The following is a 16626-nucleotide window of genomic DNA, read 5'->3' as shown; positions in this document are numbered from 1 at the left end:
ATAGGATTATTTTGATAGATTTGGTTTCCAATGAAGGGAGAGGAAAAATTCGATTGTTTTACTTTTTGATGAATGTATGTGTGTCTCTGAGCGAAATGGTTACAGATCAAAAATCACATACATTTTCTACAAAAGAATAAATACCAATTAATGCCCTTAAACTGATCAACAAATAATCGAACAACAAACTATCGATGCTGAATATAAAGAGCTTAACAAATTTAACGACAAAACACATTTTACACTTTGAATCTCTGTGTACTTTGGTCGGCTGTTGTTATACACTCGATACCATCATCCATTGTATTCAATGTCCTGTAATTAATTTTGATGGAAATTTACGACCGTCTCGATGCACAAACACGTTTCAACTCTGATGATACTGCTGCCGCTGCTGCTGTTGCTGATGATGTTGATGATGGATCGAAGCATGGGAATGTAAAGACAAATTTTAAATACAATACATTATTAATTGCATATCCGATTTAAAGCACATGCTTTTGCCCGCATTACATTTCGTATTATGTTCGCATCGCATATACATTCCCTAATTACAATAAGATTCAAAATTTAATGAAAAGTGATTCGGATGTTTAATGAAATTGAATACGCTTTTGAAATGAGTCGAATAGATGGGTTAGGGAACTAAGTCAAATCATCCACCTACATCTTTCCATCACTTTTCAAATGAGGTTCAAGTTTTGGTTTCCTCAAAAAAAAAATGTTCATCCTAATCTTGATGGCATAGTCCTGAAAAGCAGCTTTTTGTTAATAGAACGAAGTGACCGCTGTTGGCTAAAACACACACACGCACATACTCATCTATGATGTGGTTAATCTGACAATCGATTGCTTTCAGTCACTCTCACAAGGGAATTAATTATCGAAAAACGAAACACAAAGCGCATTGAATGTTGCGCTCATAACATTTAACAATACACCGGAGAGCCAGAGAGAAACAATACTCTTTTGAGATGAATGCAGGTCAAAATTATATATGATTTTGATGCGAATGGCCATTGGTCAACAAAATTGAAATGAACGATTTCCGATTATTTATGTGTCATAAATTTTCGATATGAAACTGCAATCTTCCGTTTCTTTTTTCGAAAAATCAACATAAAATGTTTACGATGTTCGTATTACGATATTTTCGAAAACTAAATATTCGTCGAAGACATAGCCCGAAAGTGCCGTGATACTTCGCTACTGGAAAACTAATTAAAATCTTGTTCATTTTAAACGGCTCCTTTTTTTTGCACAATTTTGGCTTCCGATCTTTTCCAAGAAAACCTTCGTTAAATTACACGGGGAAAATACATTTTATGTATTACGTATATGTTTTTTTCTTTCTAGAAAATTTGATGTCTGTGGTTTTTAACTTCCTCTTTTTTATTACCGCCTTTATTTAAGCACTTCCGTCAGCGATTTTTTTTTTCTTATAATGAGCCAAAATACTGTTTTATAAGTACATCTAATTGGCTACTTGTAGTACGTTATATAATTTTCCAGTGGATGTATTTTTTTTCTTTGTCCATACGCTGGTATCCCCTTTTCAACGGTCGTTTGCACTCAAATTTGTGATTCATTGAAAAAGTTCATGCTAAAATGGTGCGTCTGCATTCGAGGGGCGAAAGTGATTACAAAAAAAAAACGTAAACCGATCAGATAAAGTTATATATCATGGCAACGGTGCAAAATATGGATCATACAACGCGCTTGAAGCATAAATATGTATTGGTTTTTTCCCCGGGACAAACGAAATAAGTTTATATGAGAGCAGCGATAAAACTAAGCAGAGAAAATCGTACAATAAATTCTAAACCAATGAAAAATAAACGAACATCAATGCAAAAGAGCAAAAAAAAAACCATTTTTTCGTCTCTTCGAAGCACAAAAAAAGCTTTTAATCCGCTGTCTATTTTCATGCGTTTCGATCGTTTACTTTGTTGTGAGTTTTTGATGTGTGTATGTGCTATTGTCTTACGGCAAACTGGTATGCATCCGATAGGCAGGTATCATAAAAAAGCACATTTGCTGCGCGCAACATTTTCACATCGAACCATATAACACATGCTAGGCGATGCGTATTTTATTTTCATTCGCCATCGATTACCAGCCAACAAAAGCAATCTATATATCGACGAAAGTACAGAAGAACGACGGGAACAAGAGAAATATAATAAAAGAATATCAAAGGCGGCAAAATGGTGAATGTTTGTGTAGAAGCGTCAAGATAAAAATGCATGTTCAAACAAAAGATAAAAATTGGTACAATGAATAAAAAAGAATAACATTGTTGCGAAGCGAAAGAAATGTTGCCGAAGAATATAAGATCCCTTGAGACACGGATGACACTAAATGCTGCGAGATAGCGTCAACCAAATACCCAACAAATGATGAGCAGAAAAAAAACACTCACACACTCGCACATACTTGCAAAGCAATTCAAATGATTGCAAATCGATCGAAATTTTATGGAGAAAAGAAAAACCTCTATCGCCAAGAACAAGCACAAGCACCACACCACACTCAAAACAATGACACAATGATAACAATAAATGTGAATAAAATGGGAAAAATATACTTCAGTCAGCAGGAAATTTTACACCCTGAACAAATACACACATACACACGTCAGAAAATTGTACGTAACGCTCGGTGTTTCAAATTCTTGAATTGCTTTGATTATCGTTGAAATGTTCACACAAAGAGTGGTTACACATGAAAAGAAACGTGAATTTTTCCCGAATGCGCTTTGATGGGATTTATTTTTATTGCATTCACCACATTCATCTTCAAAATGGCATCATCACATTTTGATTGCCGAAAGAAATGCGCAATCAATCCATAAGACGTTTTCCACTCAAGGATTTTCATGCAAATTATTTTCCACTTTTCCGTTGATTGGAAACAAGTGTATCGTGTGACGGAAACTGTAATAATATGGAAATGATGGTTTTTCTTTTGAATGATTGAGGATTCAAATCAAATTAATCAAATGGTTACAATAATTGCGATGTTATTTTGTGCACTGCAATTGAGGCGATTACTATTGCAAATTGAACGTACGTAATGATAAGTGCAATGCAAATTGCATACGCACGCACATAATGACAATAGTATGATTAAGACCTTAATCACTTAGATTGATGAGTTATGTGCATTGCTGCAATTAACAAATGAATTTAAACGAACTCGTTCGACTAATGCTTGTGTACAAATTGTTTTATTTTTTCTAAATTGCATAAAGCTCTTCGCCACAAGAGGTGCGAGTAATTCAATAAATTTTTTCCAATCGCAGTTCAATTTCTAATGGGATTTGAATGAATTCAATAAAATTCGACTGAATTGCATCCATCGACCGCAAATTGAAGTTTTGAATTGAATTGAGCCCAATAAAATTCGTACCACCAGTATTCATTGCGATTTATGTTTGAAAATTCATTTTCATATGATTACATTTAAATTTTACCGGGCATTTCCTTCCGGTGGACGCGCACCACGATTTTGATTTAAGTACCGTTTTCGTGCAATACAATATGATGTATGGTTTTTTGTTTGTTGCGTGAATTAGAACGTGGTTGATTGAATTCATTCATTAAAAACAAAACACATGGAAGTATATGGTGCATCGAATAAAAATGTCATTGATACATATAATAGTTAAAGTTGTGGTGGTTGCAAGGTACACATATACTTCAAGTCGATTATTAATTTTGTTCGCGCGCATGAGAGTGTGTTTGCGTCATGTAGATCGATTACCGTTTTAAGTGTACATAAACAATTCAGTGAAATGGGGAACCGGATAAACATGGAAAGTGGGTGAAGAGCGAAAGAGAGTTTAAAATGAAAAACGTGCACGAAATATGAAAAAAGAACAGAAGCATGAAGCTTTCGACTCCTTCTCGTACACCCGATGCACTTATAACAATGGCGAGCATACATTTCCATTTTAATAAATGAAACACACAGACGTTTTGAGATTTGTGTGCATTATGTGCTTATGCTTGAGCACAGCTAAAAGCCGATATGCAGTGAGTGTGTGCGTGCGTATACTTTGCACCACTTTATCATTTTTGCCCAAGCACACACCACAGCACTTTCGATGACTGGTTAGTTATCTCTGCATGTACATATGTATATGTCCCGTGCACATTTTGAATGTATGAAGAGAGAAAAGATTGATGATTACTGTTTGCTGTTATAAATCAACATTCGTTGGTTTGTTGCGAGATTATAGAATCGGCACAAATGCATTTATAAATATTGAAAGAATACGAATTCAAAAGCAAAATGATGTGCATAAGCTGGATTTCGATTTCAATTTGCGAAACAAGCGCAAATCATATACCATTCACCATCGACCCAATCAAATAGCTTGGTGAGAGAGTTTCTGAATATAATTCTATATTCGATTCGGAGATGTCAGTAGATCAAAATTCAAATGTAAAAATCAAATGCTTGACTTATTCTTCGTTTCGTGGCGCTCGACATTTATGTGCTCGGCAGCTGTTTGTAATCATTGAGCCCGCATTGCTGCACCACTGTGTATCGTATTGATGGAAAATTCTGAAATTATCATTGAAAATGTTTTGGCGAATGCAATTCTGATCAACGCGCATCCACACTGAATTTAACTCATAGAAAATTTGAACAAAAGCCAAAAATATTGATGCATTGGAGGATATGTTTTAATTACACTTCAATTTGTGACAGTGTATGTGTGCAAACTAATCCGTATCGAAGTCGACGATGATGATCTGCATTGAGATGAGATAGATTATGTATCCGTGCATCATTTATATGCAAATTATGGATATAAATCATTTTGTAAAATGTGGGCAAAACGATTGACTGCCGGACAGTCAACATACGTCTAACACATGTCACACACAATGCCATATCACAAAACGATGCTGCTCTCAATTTATATATCGATATTGCACGGCCGATGGGTCTCTCCATTTCACATTGATCAATGTGTTGCAATTTGCTGCAGTACTTGATAAAATGAATAAATAACGTTGTTGTAGTATCAGAACTTTACCTCATTGAAAATGCCGATGGGTGAGAGTACGGGCAGTTCTTTTTTAAAGCCATCTAAGCTGCTTTATATTCAGCCAGAATTTTGAATTAATATTGCATTTCATCGAATGTGGATGTTCACCGAATATTGCGATTAGACCGCGTCTGCATTTCAAATAAGTATGACTACACCGTTTCGTTGACATCGAGTCAATTCTCGGTCAACAGGAATTTATTACGGGAAATGATTCGCTATTTTCCCAAGTTGATTAGCCTATCCGCATTTGATATCGGGCATAATGCGAACAACATACACACAATGCCAACTCGAAAACTAAATTAAAACATTTTGTTTGCTCAACAATTCCGGTCGGTTTTTGGAATCATATCTGTTTGAAACTTGAGCATAAAATTCAACGATATTGTTCTCGTTATAATCCGAGATTGAGCTCGTTTGGTCGTTTGGATATAAAGAATTCAAGGCAATATTCCATGATGCGGCGGCCGAACTGAAAATCATGACATGATACATGAAACGGAGAGAGAGGGAGAGAGAGCCCAGGAGTAGTTTGGCTTAGAGATTCCATAGGTTTTTACGATATCGTTTTGTTTACGAGCCAAAGTTTTTCGACATGCCAGTTTAAAGGAAATTTTTCTATACATTATTACCGAGATTTGTTACCCGTGTACTTTTCTCATATGAGATAGACACACAAATGAAAAATACCGAGAATGGACGACAGAAGCGAAAATGAACGGGATATATATGCATAATAATAACAACAATGGTAAATCTCTGCAGTACACATATTAAAGTTCGCGTAATTGTTGCACATTAAATGTGAGCATGAGAGAATGTTAGCATGCTGGCGTGTCTTTAGGGCATAAACTCGTAAATCGTTTCAAACAAACTTTTTACAGCTTTTGCTCATCGATTGTAGTTCGCTGTGCGATTCGAGGACCGAGCGGGGGAGAGGCGTACACACCTTTCAAGCTGAACGCATCAGGAATAACAGATTCAATGCATGCGATAAAAATTTAAAAGCACTTGCAAACTGATTAAATTTTTTAGTTCGCATAGTTTTTGACAACTCTTATGCACAACTACACCTTTTTTCATATCTCGACTTTTATTTTCGGCCATCGGTTGTAAAATAATGAATGTCGGGTAATTTTTTGTGTCGCTATTTTGATCGCTCCCATGCGGTTGGAACGTTGTTTTCGCTGGTTTCAACCAATTTTTTTTTCAATAGGTACGACGACGCACGCGGCCAATTTTCAATCGTTCACCATTGTTATTTTGAGAAGAGAAAAAAATGAGTCAATTTGAAAAACAAAATTTTAACAAAATGTTGTTGACTAACCACCGCTCATGTTTGCCAACTAGTTTTGTCGATAGACGGAATATTTACATTGAGAGAAAGCAAGAGAGAGATGAACGTGACAAGCACATAAACCACGTATTGTCGTGTGTCATGAGCATGTCAATAACCAAATAAAATATTCAGTTATCTCTCTGGCTATTCGGAACCATGATCATGGTGATTTTCATCTCAAAAATTCTATCACTATCGGAACTGGTGGCGGCGTGTGTTTTTGTTGTTGTTTGGGCTTTTCCTTCACACATTTTGCTTGCATATCATCGCCATTGCGTACAAAAAATTTATTGGTGAAATTTAAAATGCGTGTATGTGGCGAATTCTGATTCTTTATGACCGAATATCGGTTATGTCGATTAAAAATATGATGCTGGATGCTTTTTTGCGCCTATTTTTCTCCAAACTTGTTATTCGCTCCGATGAGTAATGAAATGTACTCTTTTTGTGTGTATATCATTCATTCGGCACATTGTTTCAACGCTTTTTCTTACCATGGCCGCCACAGTTCAATTTACAATTATTTCAACAGTAGTTTATCAATCTTAATAAGTGCTCGGCGCAAATGATAGTGTTTTTTAAAAAGATGAATTAACTAAATGGCATTTTATAGATACGATTTTCTGTATTCATTTTGCGCATCATCTCAATGATTGTTGAAACTGCACAGCTAGTTGGTACATGATGTGAATTGTGAAAAATCTCATTCTCATCTCCACTTGAATCACAAATTGAAATGGGATTTTTCCATTGAACATACACCACAAAATTATTTAGAAGTGCAGTGAAGTATTTGCCAAGAGCATTGCAATGCAATTATTGGCAAAAAACACAGAATGTAAAATGGCATCGACTCACATTCAATTAGAACGATGAGGTTTGTGCTTAAATCTAGTGAAACGTACAAAAAATGTTGAATTTCTTGTATTTTGTGTCGAATACACATATTTACGTATGTGTGTAGGAGAGTTTTTTTGCTGGCCCGATTCGAGCTGAACAAGCTGACTTCATAATTCGATGTAGATTGAGTCTAGTATCAAACCGGAGAAGCGGGGATTATATGGGTTACGGTTTTTGTGGTTGAAAAAGCGTACAAATGCAATGATACGGATATGCACATTGCATAGCGTCGAGTGACATATTCAGCGCAATATACATATTGGCTTGAAAATGTTCAAGCAATATACCAAATGGAATCAATATCAATTTCCGATGTTGAGTTTATCGATATGTTTTTCGTTGGCTGGTTTTCTAAAGTCAGCACAAAAAAAAACCTCACCATCGATCTGCATATTAGAGGATGTCGAGAATGCTATCGTTCCTTCGAACCAAAATGGTTCTTGATATGCCGAGAAAGTGGTAACAATGTGGTTGGTAATAGTTGGTTTATGATGTGCTGTGCATAACTAGATAGATATTTTCACTGATGGATTTTTGATGAGGGACCAAGTAAAGGATAAACAGCTGGATTGAAAAAAAATGAAGCAAAAATCCATGATGCACACGAACATTTATTGAAATAAGCATTTGCGATGGGTTTGTGTGTGTGTGTTGATTATATTTTCGTTGGTATGATTGGAATACCTCAATGCGGTACATCTCATAAATGTGAAATGCGGTTATAATGATGATATCAAATGTGCGCGCACACACCGAGCAGAAAAAAAAACTTCACGAACAGATGAACCGCACATCAAATGACATTAATCAATGCGTTTCGATGTCTTGAGCAGAAAATGAACAAGTTGATTGCATTTTTTATTCAACTTTGTTTGGCGTCAGTTTTTGTTGTTGTTTCTGTTTGTAATGCGATTTCGAGCATGAACATAGAAATGAGATGCAGCTTGCAACTGCCATGTTGTATATATTTATTACATCAAAGCAATATTGTTTGATTTATTAATGGCATTTAAGTGCGACGCATCGCATCCGATTGCTGTCGCTACCACTCGCTATCATGTATTCGAAAAAAAAAAACTTTTAAGTGTTTCAAAAGTGTTAAAAACATTCCACGCCAATACTGTATCTCGCTAAAGTGCACACAGTGAGTAAGTGACAGTGCACTCTTTCAATTCAATATAGATAGAAAAGTTTTTTTTTTATCGAAAAAATTCAATTTTAGTTGTAGAACCACAAATTGTAGGCTGCCAATGTTAAAAGTATTTGAAAGTTGTACACAATGTTACGAATTTTCAAGTGGTCGAATGTTGGTATGATTTTCTATGTACAAAAGATATTCAATGTATCGAGTTAATGTACACGAACAAGGAGCATTTCTTTTTATTAAAGAAGTTTCTGAAATGAACGAACAAACGCAAAGCAAGTTTGATGGTTTCATGTAAGTTTTGGAGAGGGCGGAAGAGATCGATATACAATAATGGACAACATCCGCTTGTTGCATGAATCGCTTCAGCAAATCCAAATACTCATATGCTTCTTAAGAAAAGTAAAAGTTTTTTTGACGTAAACCACATACAAACTGGCTAAGTTTGTGATGAAATCAAATGGGGGAAAAGGCCCTCTATCTCGTTTAGCTAAAAGTTGTATAATAAGCGGTAAATTACACAAAATATACCATTTAGTTATGTTGTAATGAAAGAACACCATCAATTTAAATTGATTTGATTAAAGAGACGGAGAATGGAATATTCATTGCCATTTCCACATTTGTTACCATTTTAATTCAATTATCAAACCGTACTTTGCGATAAATTACCAAGTGCTTTTCCAATTTTCATTAACTTAAGCGGCAAACTTTTTTGAACCGCAGCAAATCTCGGCGACCGGTTCGACACAAAACTTTGCAACACAAAATGCACACCAACTCTTTTACCAATAAGAAAAACTGATGTGCATACTCATCGAATTACAAATGGTTCCCAATATAACAAAAGGAAATTCGTGTGACCCACGAGATTAATTTTCTTCGTGCCAATTTTTCTAAGAGGATTTTCCGGAAATTTCTTTTGAATTATTATGAGTGAGGTTGGAATTTTTTCTCTAATTTTCGTTTTTCTCTTTCTTTTTGTTTCAGTAAATATATCTGAAGTGCCATGTCAGACTGGAATGTTTCGATGCCGGGAGGGTACGTGTATACCGTCATTGTGGGTGTGTAATTATCAAAAAGATTGTATGTGGGGAGAAGATGAATTTCAATCGTGTCGTAAGTATCGTCATTTTTTATTTGTTTTTTTCATCCTCATTTTTTACAATGATTTTCCATTTTATTGTTTCTATTTGTTGTTTTGCTGTTTATTCTATTTACAAAATGCTATTATTTATTAAAAAGTTTAATTAGGACTTGTATACAGCTATGCCATAATCTTGTTCATCATTATAATTCAACGGAGAAGAAAAAAAGAGACAGAGAGGGGAGAGAATGAGAGAAATAAAAGTCCGATTACGTTGCGGCAAATAATTTCTATCGCCTGCGGCACATTACTATTCACCTTTGTGTGTGTCCACATTTAAATACCCTTTTGCATGACCATTTCTTTCGTAACAGTGTGTTTTCATCGTTCATCGTACATGTTTATTCCCATTTTTTTTAGTTTATCTCTTTTTCAATCATTTTTTGTTCGCTCAACTTTATCCTTTTGCGACTAAGTTTTTTAATTAGATTTCTTTTCGACTCGATTCAGCAGCGTATTCGTACTATCCATTTATTCGCATCTTTCTGGTTGTTATGTTTTAACTTTCTCATCAACTTTTTCCCCCTCACACTGTGCGTTTACGCCGCGTACTACACTCGTAATGCTCATAGGTATCGCAACGGCTACAAATACATCAGTGCAGACAGTTGCATTTGGTGCGCGAACAAACGGGTACAGACGATATGAAATTTTGTTGTACAAACAAGTTAAACAATACACGATAAAAAAAACACACGCAAACGCATAGAATACCGCGTGCTTGCGATAAGCATGACTTTTGGATACATGCTGTTTTGTTTACGCCTTTTTCGCATTTGTTTGGAAAATGAAATTTGCCATCGAGAAAAGACATCGAGTTCTTTTGATAGAACAACTTGCTTAATCTTCCGCTTTCTCTCTCTCTTACTCTTTGGATCTGCTTGTGTGTGCGTTGTAAGGGAATTCACTTCTTTTGACTGCTTATTATTAATTAAGCATGACCTCAACATGAAGCGTAAAAGTTTTACGCGCTGTTTGAACAACTAATTTCGATTTTAAATTAATTTTCGAAAGTCGACCAAAAGTTAAAAGTTGTAAACTTTATTCGTAATCATTTCTTAAATGAATCAACCAAAAATGACTGCAATACTCTAATCGAATTTCTACATTTTTAATCACGATGATGTTCTTTTGTTCTCGTTTCAGCCCCACCTGAATGTGATGCTGGTCAAATAAATTGTGGACAATATATATTTAATAAGACATACTGTATGCCACCACACTATCGCTGTGATGGCGTGGTCGACTGCTCAGATGGAAGTGACGAACAGGATTGTAGTAAGTAGATATTTTACTTAAAGATTTTACAAAAATTATTCATTTCATCCACCCACAAACTAAATATTTTACGAAAAAAGATGCCATAAAAACGAATATAAAATGAATGTGTTGCGGTTGGATATGTATTCATGTGCCGGTATACGTATAATTATTGCCAAAGGCACTTGTGCACTGCTTGATGTAGTAATTAAGAATGCTCATAAATGTAAATTCGGTTAAAAACTATACTGTATTAACTACAAAGTATAAGCGTTCTCATTAGCGATGGATAACACAAAGTGCTGTAAGCCGTCATTTGGCTCTCAATCAAAGACGAGAAATGACGAAGGCGGTGACTTGTGCTCGCTTTGTATGTACTCTTTCCATAAAATGTTCTTCTTTTGAACCGAAATTTATGAGAAAATTTTTAAGTGAAATTCAAAATCAAATTTATCCGCTTGCAACATTAACTAAAGAGCGCTTTTACATTAAAATGCGAATCGTTTTACCAGATTTTCAAATAAAATCTTATAAAAATAATACTCCTTCGGTTGCATTGCGTTGCGACGTACTTGTAAATCGTTGGCGGATTTTGTGAGCTTTTTTACTTGCTCAGTATATTTCGTCGACCATTTTTCGCCTGAGTTATAACACGAAGCAAAGAAGCATGAAAACGCATTTTGTTCACATTGTAATTTTCTCATTAAGCAGTTTTTTTCGGCTGAAATTTCATTCGGCTTGTGAACACAACGTCACGTGATATATGCTATAAACACCATCACCGTTCTTTTTTCGCGTACAATGACTGCACGATTTTTTGCCAAAAAAAAATATTGTTGAGCTTTCCAATTCGGAGGGTTTTTCTTGTCGTTCCAGTTCGTGTTCCTTTGATACGTTCAATGCACACGGATAAGCACATCTCTGTTGCCTCAACAGACACAAATAGGCAAACGAAAGAACAAAATACACAAAGACGAAACATGAAGTGAAAAACAACGACGTTTAATCGTGTTATAGAAGTTGAACGAAACTTTTTTTAAGATGCTAACTTTGCACACGAATGAGAAACGCCTAATTGCCTTAACGACGCGCATATTGCCGATGACGATGCCGTCAAATCAAATATGCTCATGCTCTTGAAATTTTTTTTATTCGTTTGTTTGGCGTATTCACAACGACGGAAAATGTCTGATTAAACACTATTCTAAGATCATGCCATGTCGAATTAAAATCGTCGGAGGAAATAATCATTTTATTGCACTGCAAATCGATCAAAATATTGTTAATTAAATTAAATTGAATGGATGCAATACCATTACTGAATTCATTGTTTCATCGGAATTAGTATCAATGTCAATATATTTGGAATTTAAAGTTTTTCCACCCAACAATTTTCCAATTTAATCATATTTCTCGGTTATTAAGTTTTTGTTTGAGTTTTATTTATGTTGGCACACCACAATGAGAGGATGTGAAGACTTCAAGTCTCTTTGAGCCGACGGTGGCGCCCAGAATTTCAAAGGGGACGTCAATGTAATTCAACAACTCAAATCGAAACTAAAGAGTGCGCCAATTTTAAAATTTGCTGTCATTTCCTCCCATTGGCACACCACTATTACAAATGCCCAACCAAATATTAGTCAAGTAAAAGAAGTTTGGATAAAAGTTTATAACATGAAATTCCTGTTTGCTGTTCAACAACAATTCTTCGAAAGTAAACATTCATCATAAATTGGCATGCATTTGGGATTAAAGTCAATTCGGTTGAATTTTATGCGGTCCATTTTTACTTAACCATTTATAGTTGTAGATGAAAATCATAATCACAGAGCAACTACAACACAGGACAAATAGACATATTAAGTGCACCTTATAAGCTTCTTATTGCTAAAATATGGAAAATTCATCTTTTTCCTGTTCTTTGCTTCGCTCGTCATTCATTTTTCAGCAACGCACTCTATTTCATGATGGAAAATTGCGCAAAATAAAATGGAATAGTTACAACCTCATTTTGACACGCATATTACTCAATAAATGGTATATGTGTTATTGCCAATAACTAAAAAACTTCAATAACGATTGAATTGCAATCAACGTTTTTCATGAATCTGGTGCACCAGATTTAATTTACTCAAATAAAACTTTTTATAGATAGTGGCATATTTTGATCAAATTATCGATGTTTAAAATTGAAATGATTGTCGTGAAATTCATTTATTGAAGGGCGAAATAGTTTATTGCGATTGCGATTGAAGTGTCAAAAAGGAGCAGAAAAAGGTGTTCAAAAGCATGGCATAAAACTTTGAAATTTGTTTTATTTTCAAAATGTTGCGTATGTGTTGGTGGACAGAATTCCAAAATTGAAACTGGTTTTTAACTGTGCCGAAGCCAAATCAACATTATTTTGTAAAATGCTTTCATTACGAAGGAGCATTGCATTGAAAACTTCGGAGCATTCAGTGAAAAGTTTGTGAATGAGTTTCGTGCATGTGTGTTTGTGCGTTTTGTTGTCGGTTTTGTTTTGGACAGTAAAGAATAAACAGAGTTGGACAATGTGTAATTTGTTTGTGTGCTTTTGCGTTATGTGAACTTGTTTGCATTGTCATTTTTTTGACTGTTCTAGTTCTCATTGTACAAGTATTGAGAGAGACGTACATATACAATAAAAACCCAAGTGTATTTAAACAGAGCGCATGTAATTAACTAAATCGAATGAAATTTGCATTTCAAAGTACATAAATAATAATAAATAAACCAAAAATTTCTCGAATACCATTTATTCATTTCAAACACATAAAAACTTCGAGATGACTAATTTTTAACCAAAAAACCTGACGGAAAGGTGCAATACTGGTACACCAAATAGAAAAAAAAGAAAACTCTCCATCTCTTTCACTTACTGTGCGACAGCTACATTATTAATACGATCGAAACCTAAACAAATTGTTTGGAGATTTCATAAAATACATACATTTATGAATTTTGAATCCTCCAGTTATTATAGATTATTGTTAAGCCAACACCAAAACTCTAATAAAATTGTTCTACTTTTGAAGTTTTCGGATGGAAAATAAATACAAACCACAAATAATTACATGCCAAATATGCCGGGTATATGCTCATATAGCAAAGATAAATTCCAATCTATTATTTAATTTTTCTTCATCGCTACGGAAATGGAGAGAATGTTGAATTAATTAGGTTACATTGTTTTCGATTTGAGTACAGGGTATGTGTGTGTAGAATGTTTTATTATTAAATGTGAACGTATTTCAGATAGTTTGTAGGGCTGTGAAAATGGTGAAATTTTGAAATGAAACATTATTTCTTTGGGTCAAATGTAAATGTGAACTTGGTAAATCCCTTCGTTCGATATTTCACCCTGGACGAGTTTATTTGGTCATGAGTGTTTTGACAACTATAAAAACAATTGCAGACGATGCACATTTCTTGCAATGATCGTATTTGCTTGTTACGTAGCACACTTATGTACTTTTTTGGTGAACCAAACGATAAACTTTACTTCGTCCATACTTATAAATTGTTGACGAGCTTTACTGCATGTTGACTATGGCAAACAGTAAATAATTTTTGATTCACATGAGATGTATCGTCATAAAATTTATTTCTAAAGCATCCAACCAGAAGGTGACACCAATTTCAATTTGGTCATGCAAATTCTGAGAATTTTGATCGGGAACATATACCTGTCATACCGCTATCATATTTGGAATTCGGTTCGAGAAAATATTTATAAAATTTGTAAGGTGTAGATTACACAGTGCACACTGTGTAACTATTCAAATCAATAGTCTTGGAATTCGTAAAATGCATAACATTTCGAAAATGATCCCATTCAGTCCAAGTCTGATTCGAGTGATGTACTCAAAGATAAATAAAAAATAAAAGAATAAAAAAGTCGCCGATTTCGATCAGACTGGTTCTTTTTAGTTATGCTTTTTTTAAAAACAAAAATATAAACCGATTTAATTTATCAAAATCCACCGAAAATTCTCTATTATTTGATATTATATTTTCATTTTTCAATTTTACAGCATATCGTAATTGCCAAGCGGATGACATTCACTGCGGTTTGCCGAGTTCGACGTCGAGTAAGAATGGTTATTCGGCCGATCCATGTGTGCCAAAAGAGAAAAAATGCGATGGATATCTGGATTGTCGTACCGGTCGTGATGAGGACGGATGTACCGGCGCAAGATGTCGTTTGGATCAATTCCGCTGTGCTGACGGGAAAAAATGTATCGATAACGCGTTAAAATGTAATCACAAATCCGATTGCGATGACAATAGTGACGAACAGGGTTGCAGTAAGTTAACAATTTCCATTTTTTTCTTGCACGCTTTACCCTTTACAAAGTAAATAAAAAGTTCGCATGTTTCGTCCATCAAAAGAAGAAATCTCTTCAATTCAAAGATTTAATCAAAAAGCGCACGACGAAGAAAAGAAGACGGATCCCATAAAAATTGAATGCACGAACAAAATTGGAACACTTTTTTTAAAAAGCTCTACTCAATTTTGAGCGAACTTTGATCGCGCTAAAAATTCATTACATCCATTGTCGGTTTTTCATGATGACATAATCCTTTTACGCTTTTATCACTTTCTGTTCAATTAAATTTCAGTGCCCATTCCATCGTGGATGTTTATGACCGTATTTTTTTACCCCTACTATATGATATACATTGTGTCATATTTTATTGTATTTTCATAAATTGTTGCCAAAATCTCCATATAATTTTTTATTATTACAAACTCACTGAACCGGTGACATTCACTGCTTTTTAATGTTAAATCTCTAAAATTTATTAGCCACATTCAACAGAGCTTTACCGATATGCTTTTTTTGTCTTCTTTCTCACTTCTTCTTTTGTACTCTCTCCATGGGTTGAAACGAACGTTATCTTATGAATCCGTATGTATGTGATGCACAATGCACGCAATAAACTTATTTTTAGAGACTTTTCGCTCAGGATGTTAAAAGCGTATCCTTTTCTCGTATTATTTCCATGTAAAATGCATATAAACACGCATCAATGTAGCAATGTTAGTGTAATCAAGCGTTAAAAAAATAGTATAGATAAAATGTAGGTTTTCGGTGAAAAATCTCATTTCAAAGTCAACATTTCCCAAATTGAAAAGAATCATCGCCGGCCAAACACTCAAATCACTTTTGATGATGATAAATTTAATGACTAATAGACGAATTCTTATTTAATATATTTAACGCATATTTTGCAGACTTCCCGCCATGCCACGGAGGACAGGTATAGATCATTTCTCTTAGTATAGTAGCTGCCTTAAGGCGCTTGAGCTTAAGCTTAATTAATGTTTCATTTTGTGTGTATTTTATTGTGCAGTTCCGGTGTCAAAACGCTTTGTGTATTCCGGCAACGTTTCACTGTGATGGTTACCATGACTGCAGTGACGAGTCTGATGAAGCAAATTGCACAGCAATTGCGTGTCCAGATAATAAGTTCCTGTGTCCACGAGGTGGTCCAAATGGCGCACCAAAATGTATCGCAAAAGCATCACTTTGTGACGGAAAACAGGTATAAATCATCCCTCTTAGTATTGTTGCCTTAAAGCGCTTGAGCTTAGTGGATGTTGAACAGTTTTATATGTTTCGCATTGAATTTTTCAATTTCATTGATTGCATTCTTCTTTTCTTATCAGGATTGCGAGGATAATAGTGATGAAGAAACAGCTTGCTGTAAGTTTAAAATTTTACATTTTCTATCTTTAATTAAAT

General features: G+C 34.7%; 1 protein-coding gene across 2 annotated transcripts in view; it reads left to right on the top strand.

Moving 5' to 3' along the window:
- Positions 1 to 16626, top strand: part of LOC116343595 (low-density lipoprotein receptor-related protein 2) — a 128649-nt gene that overhangs the window by 94832 nt on the left and 17191 nt on the right. For both annotated transcript variants that reach the window (XM_031771767.1, XM_031771768.1), the window contains exons 3-8: positions 9439 to 9567; positions 10742 to 10873; positions 14911 to 15183; positions 16116 to 16141; positions 16235 to 16426; positions 16551 to 16587. In XM_031771767.1, coding sequence (XP_031627627.1) covers positions 9439 to 9567; positions 10742 to 10873; positions 14911 to 15183; positions 16116 to 16141; positions 16235 to 16426; positions 16551 to 16587 — 789 coding nt within the window. The remainder of the gene's footprint in view (positions 1 to 9438; positions 9568 to 10741; positions 10874 to 14910; positions 15184 to 16115; positions 16142 to 16234; positions 16427 to 16550; positions 16588 to 16626) is intronic.

Source organism: Contarinia nasturtii, unplaced genomic scaffold, assembly GCF_009176525.2.
Source record: "Contarinia nasturtii isolate CC-2019 unplaced genomic scaffold, AAFC_CNas_1.1 Cnas_scaffold_1037, whole genome shotgun sequence".
Lineage (NCBI taxonomy): Eukaryota > Metazoa > Arthropoda > Insecta > Diptera > Cecidomyiidae > Contarinia > Contarinia nasturtii.
Note: the sequence above shows the minus strand (reverse complement) of the source record. Positions and strands in the feature narration are given on the sequence as shown.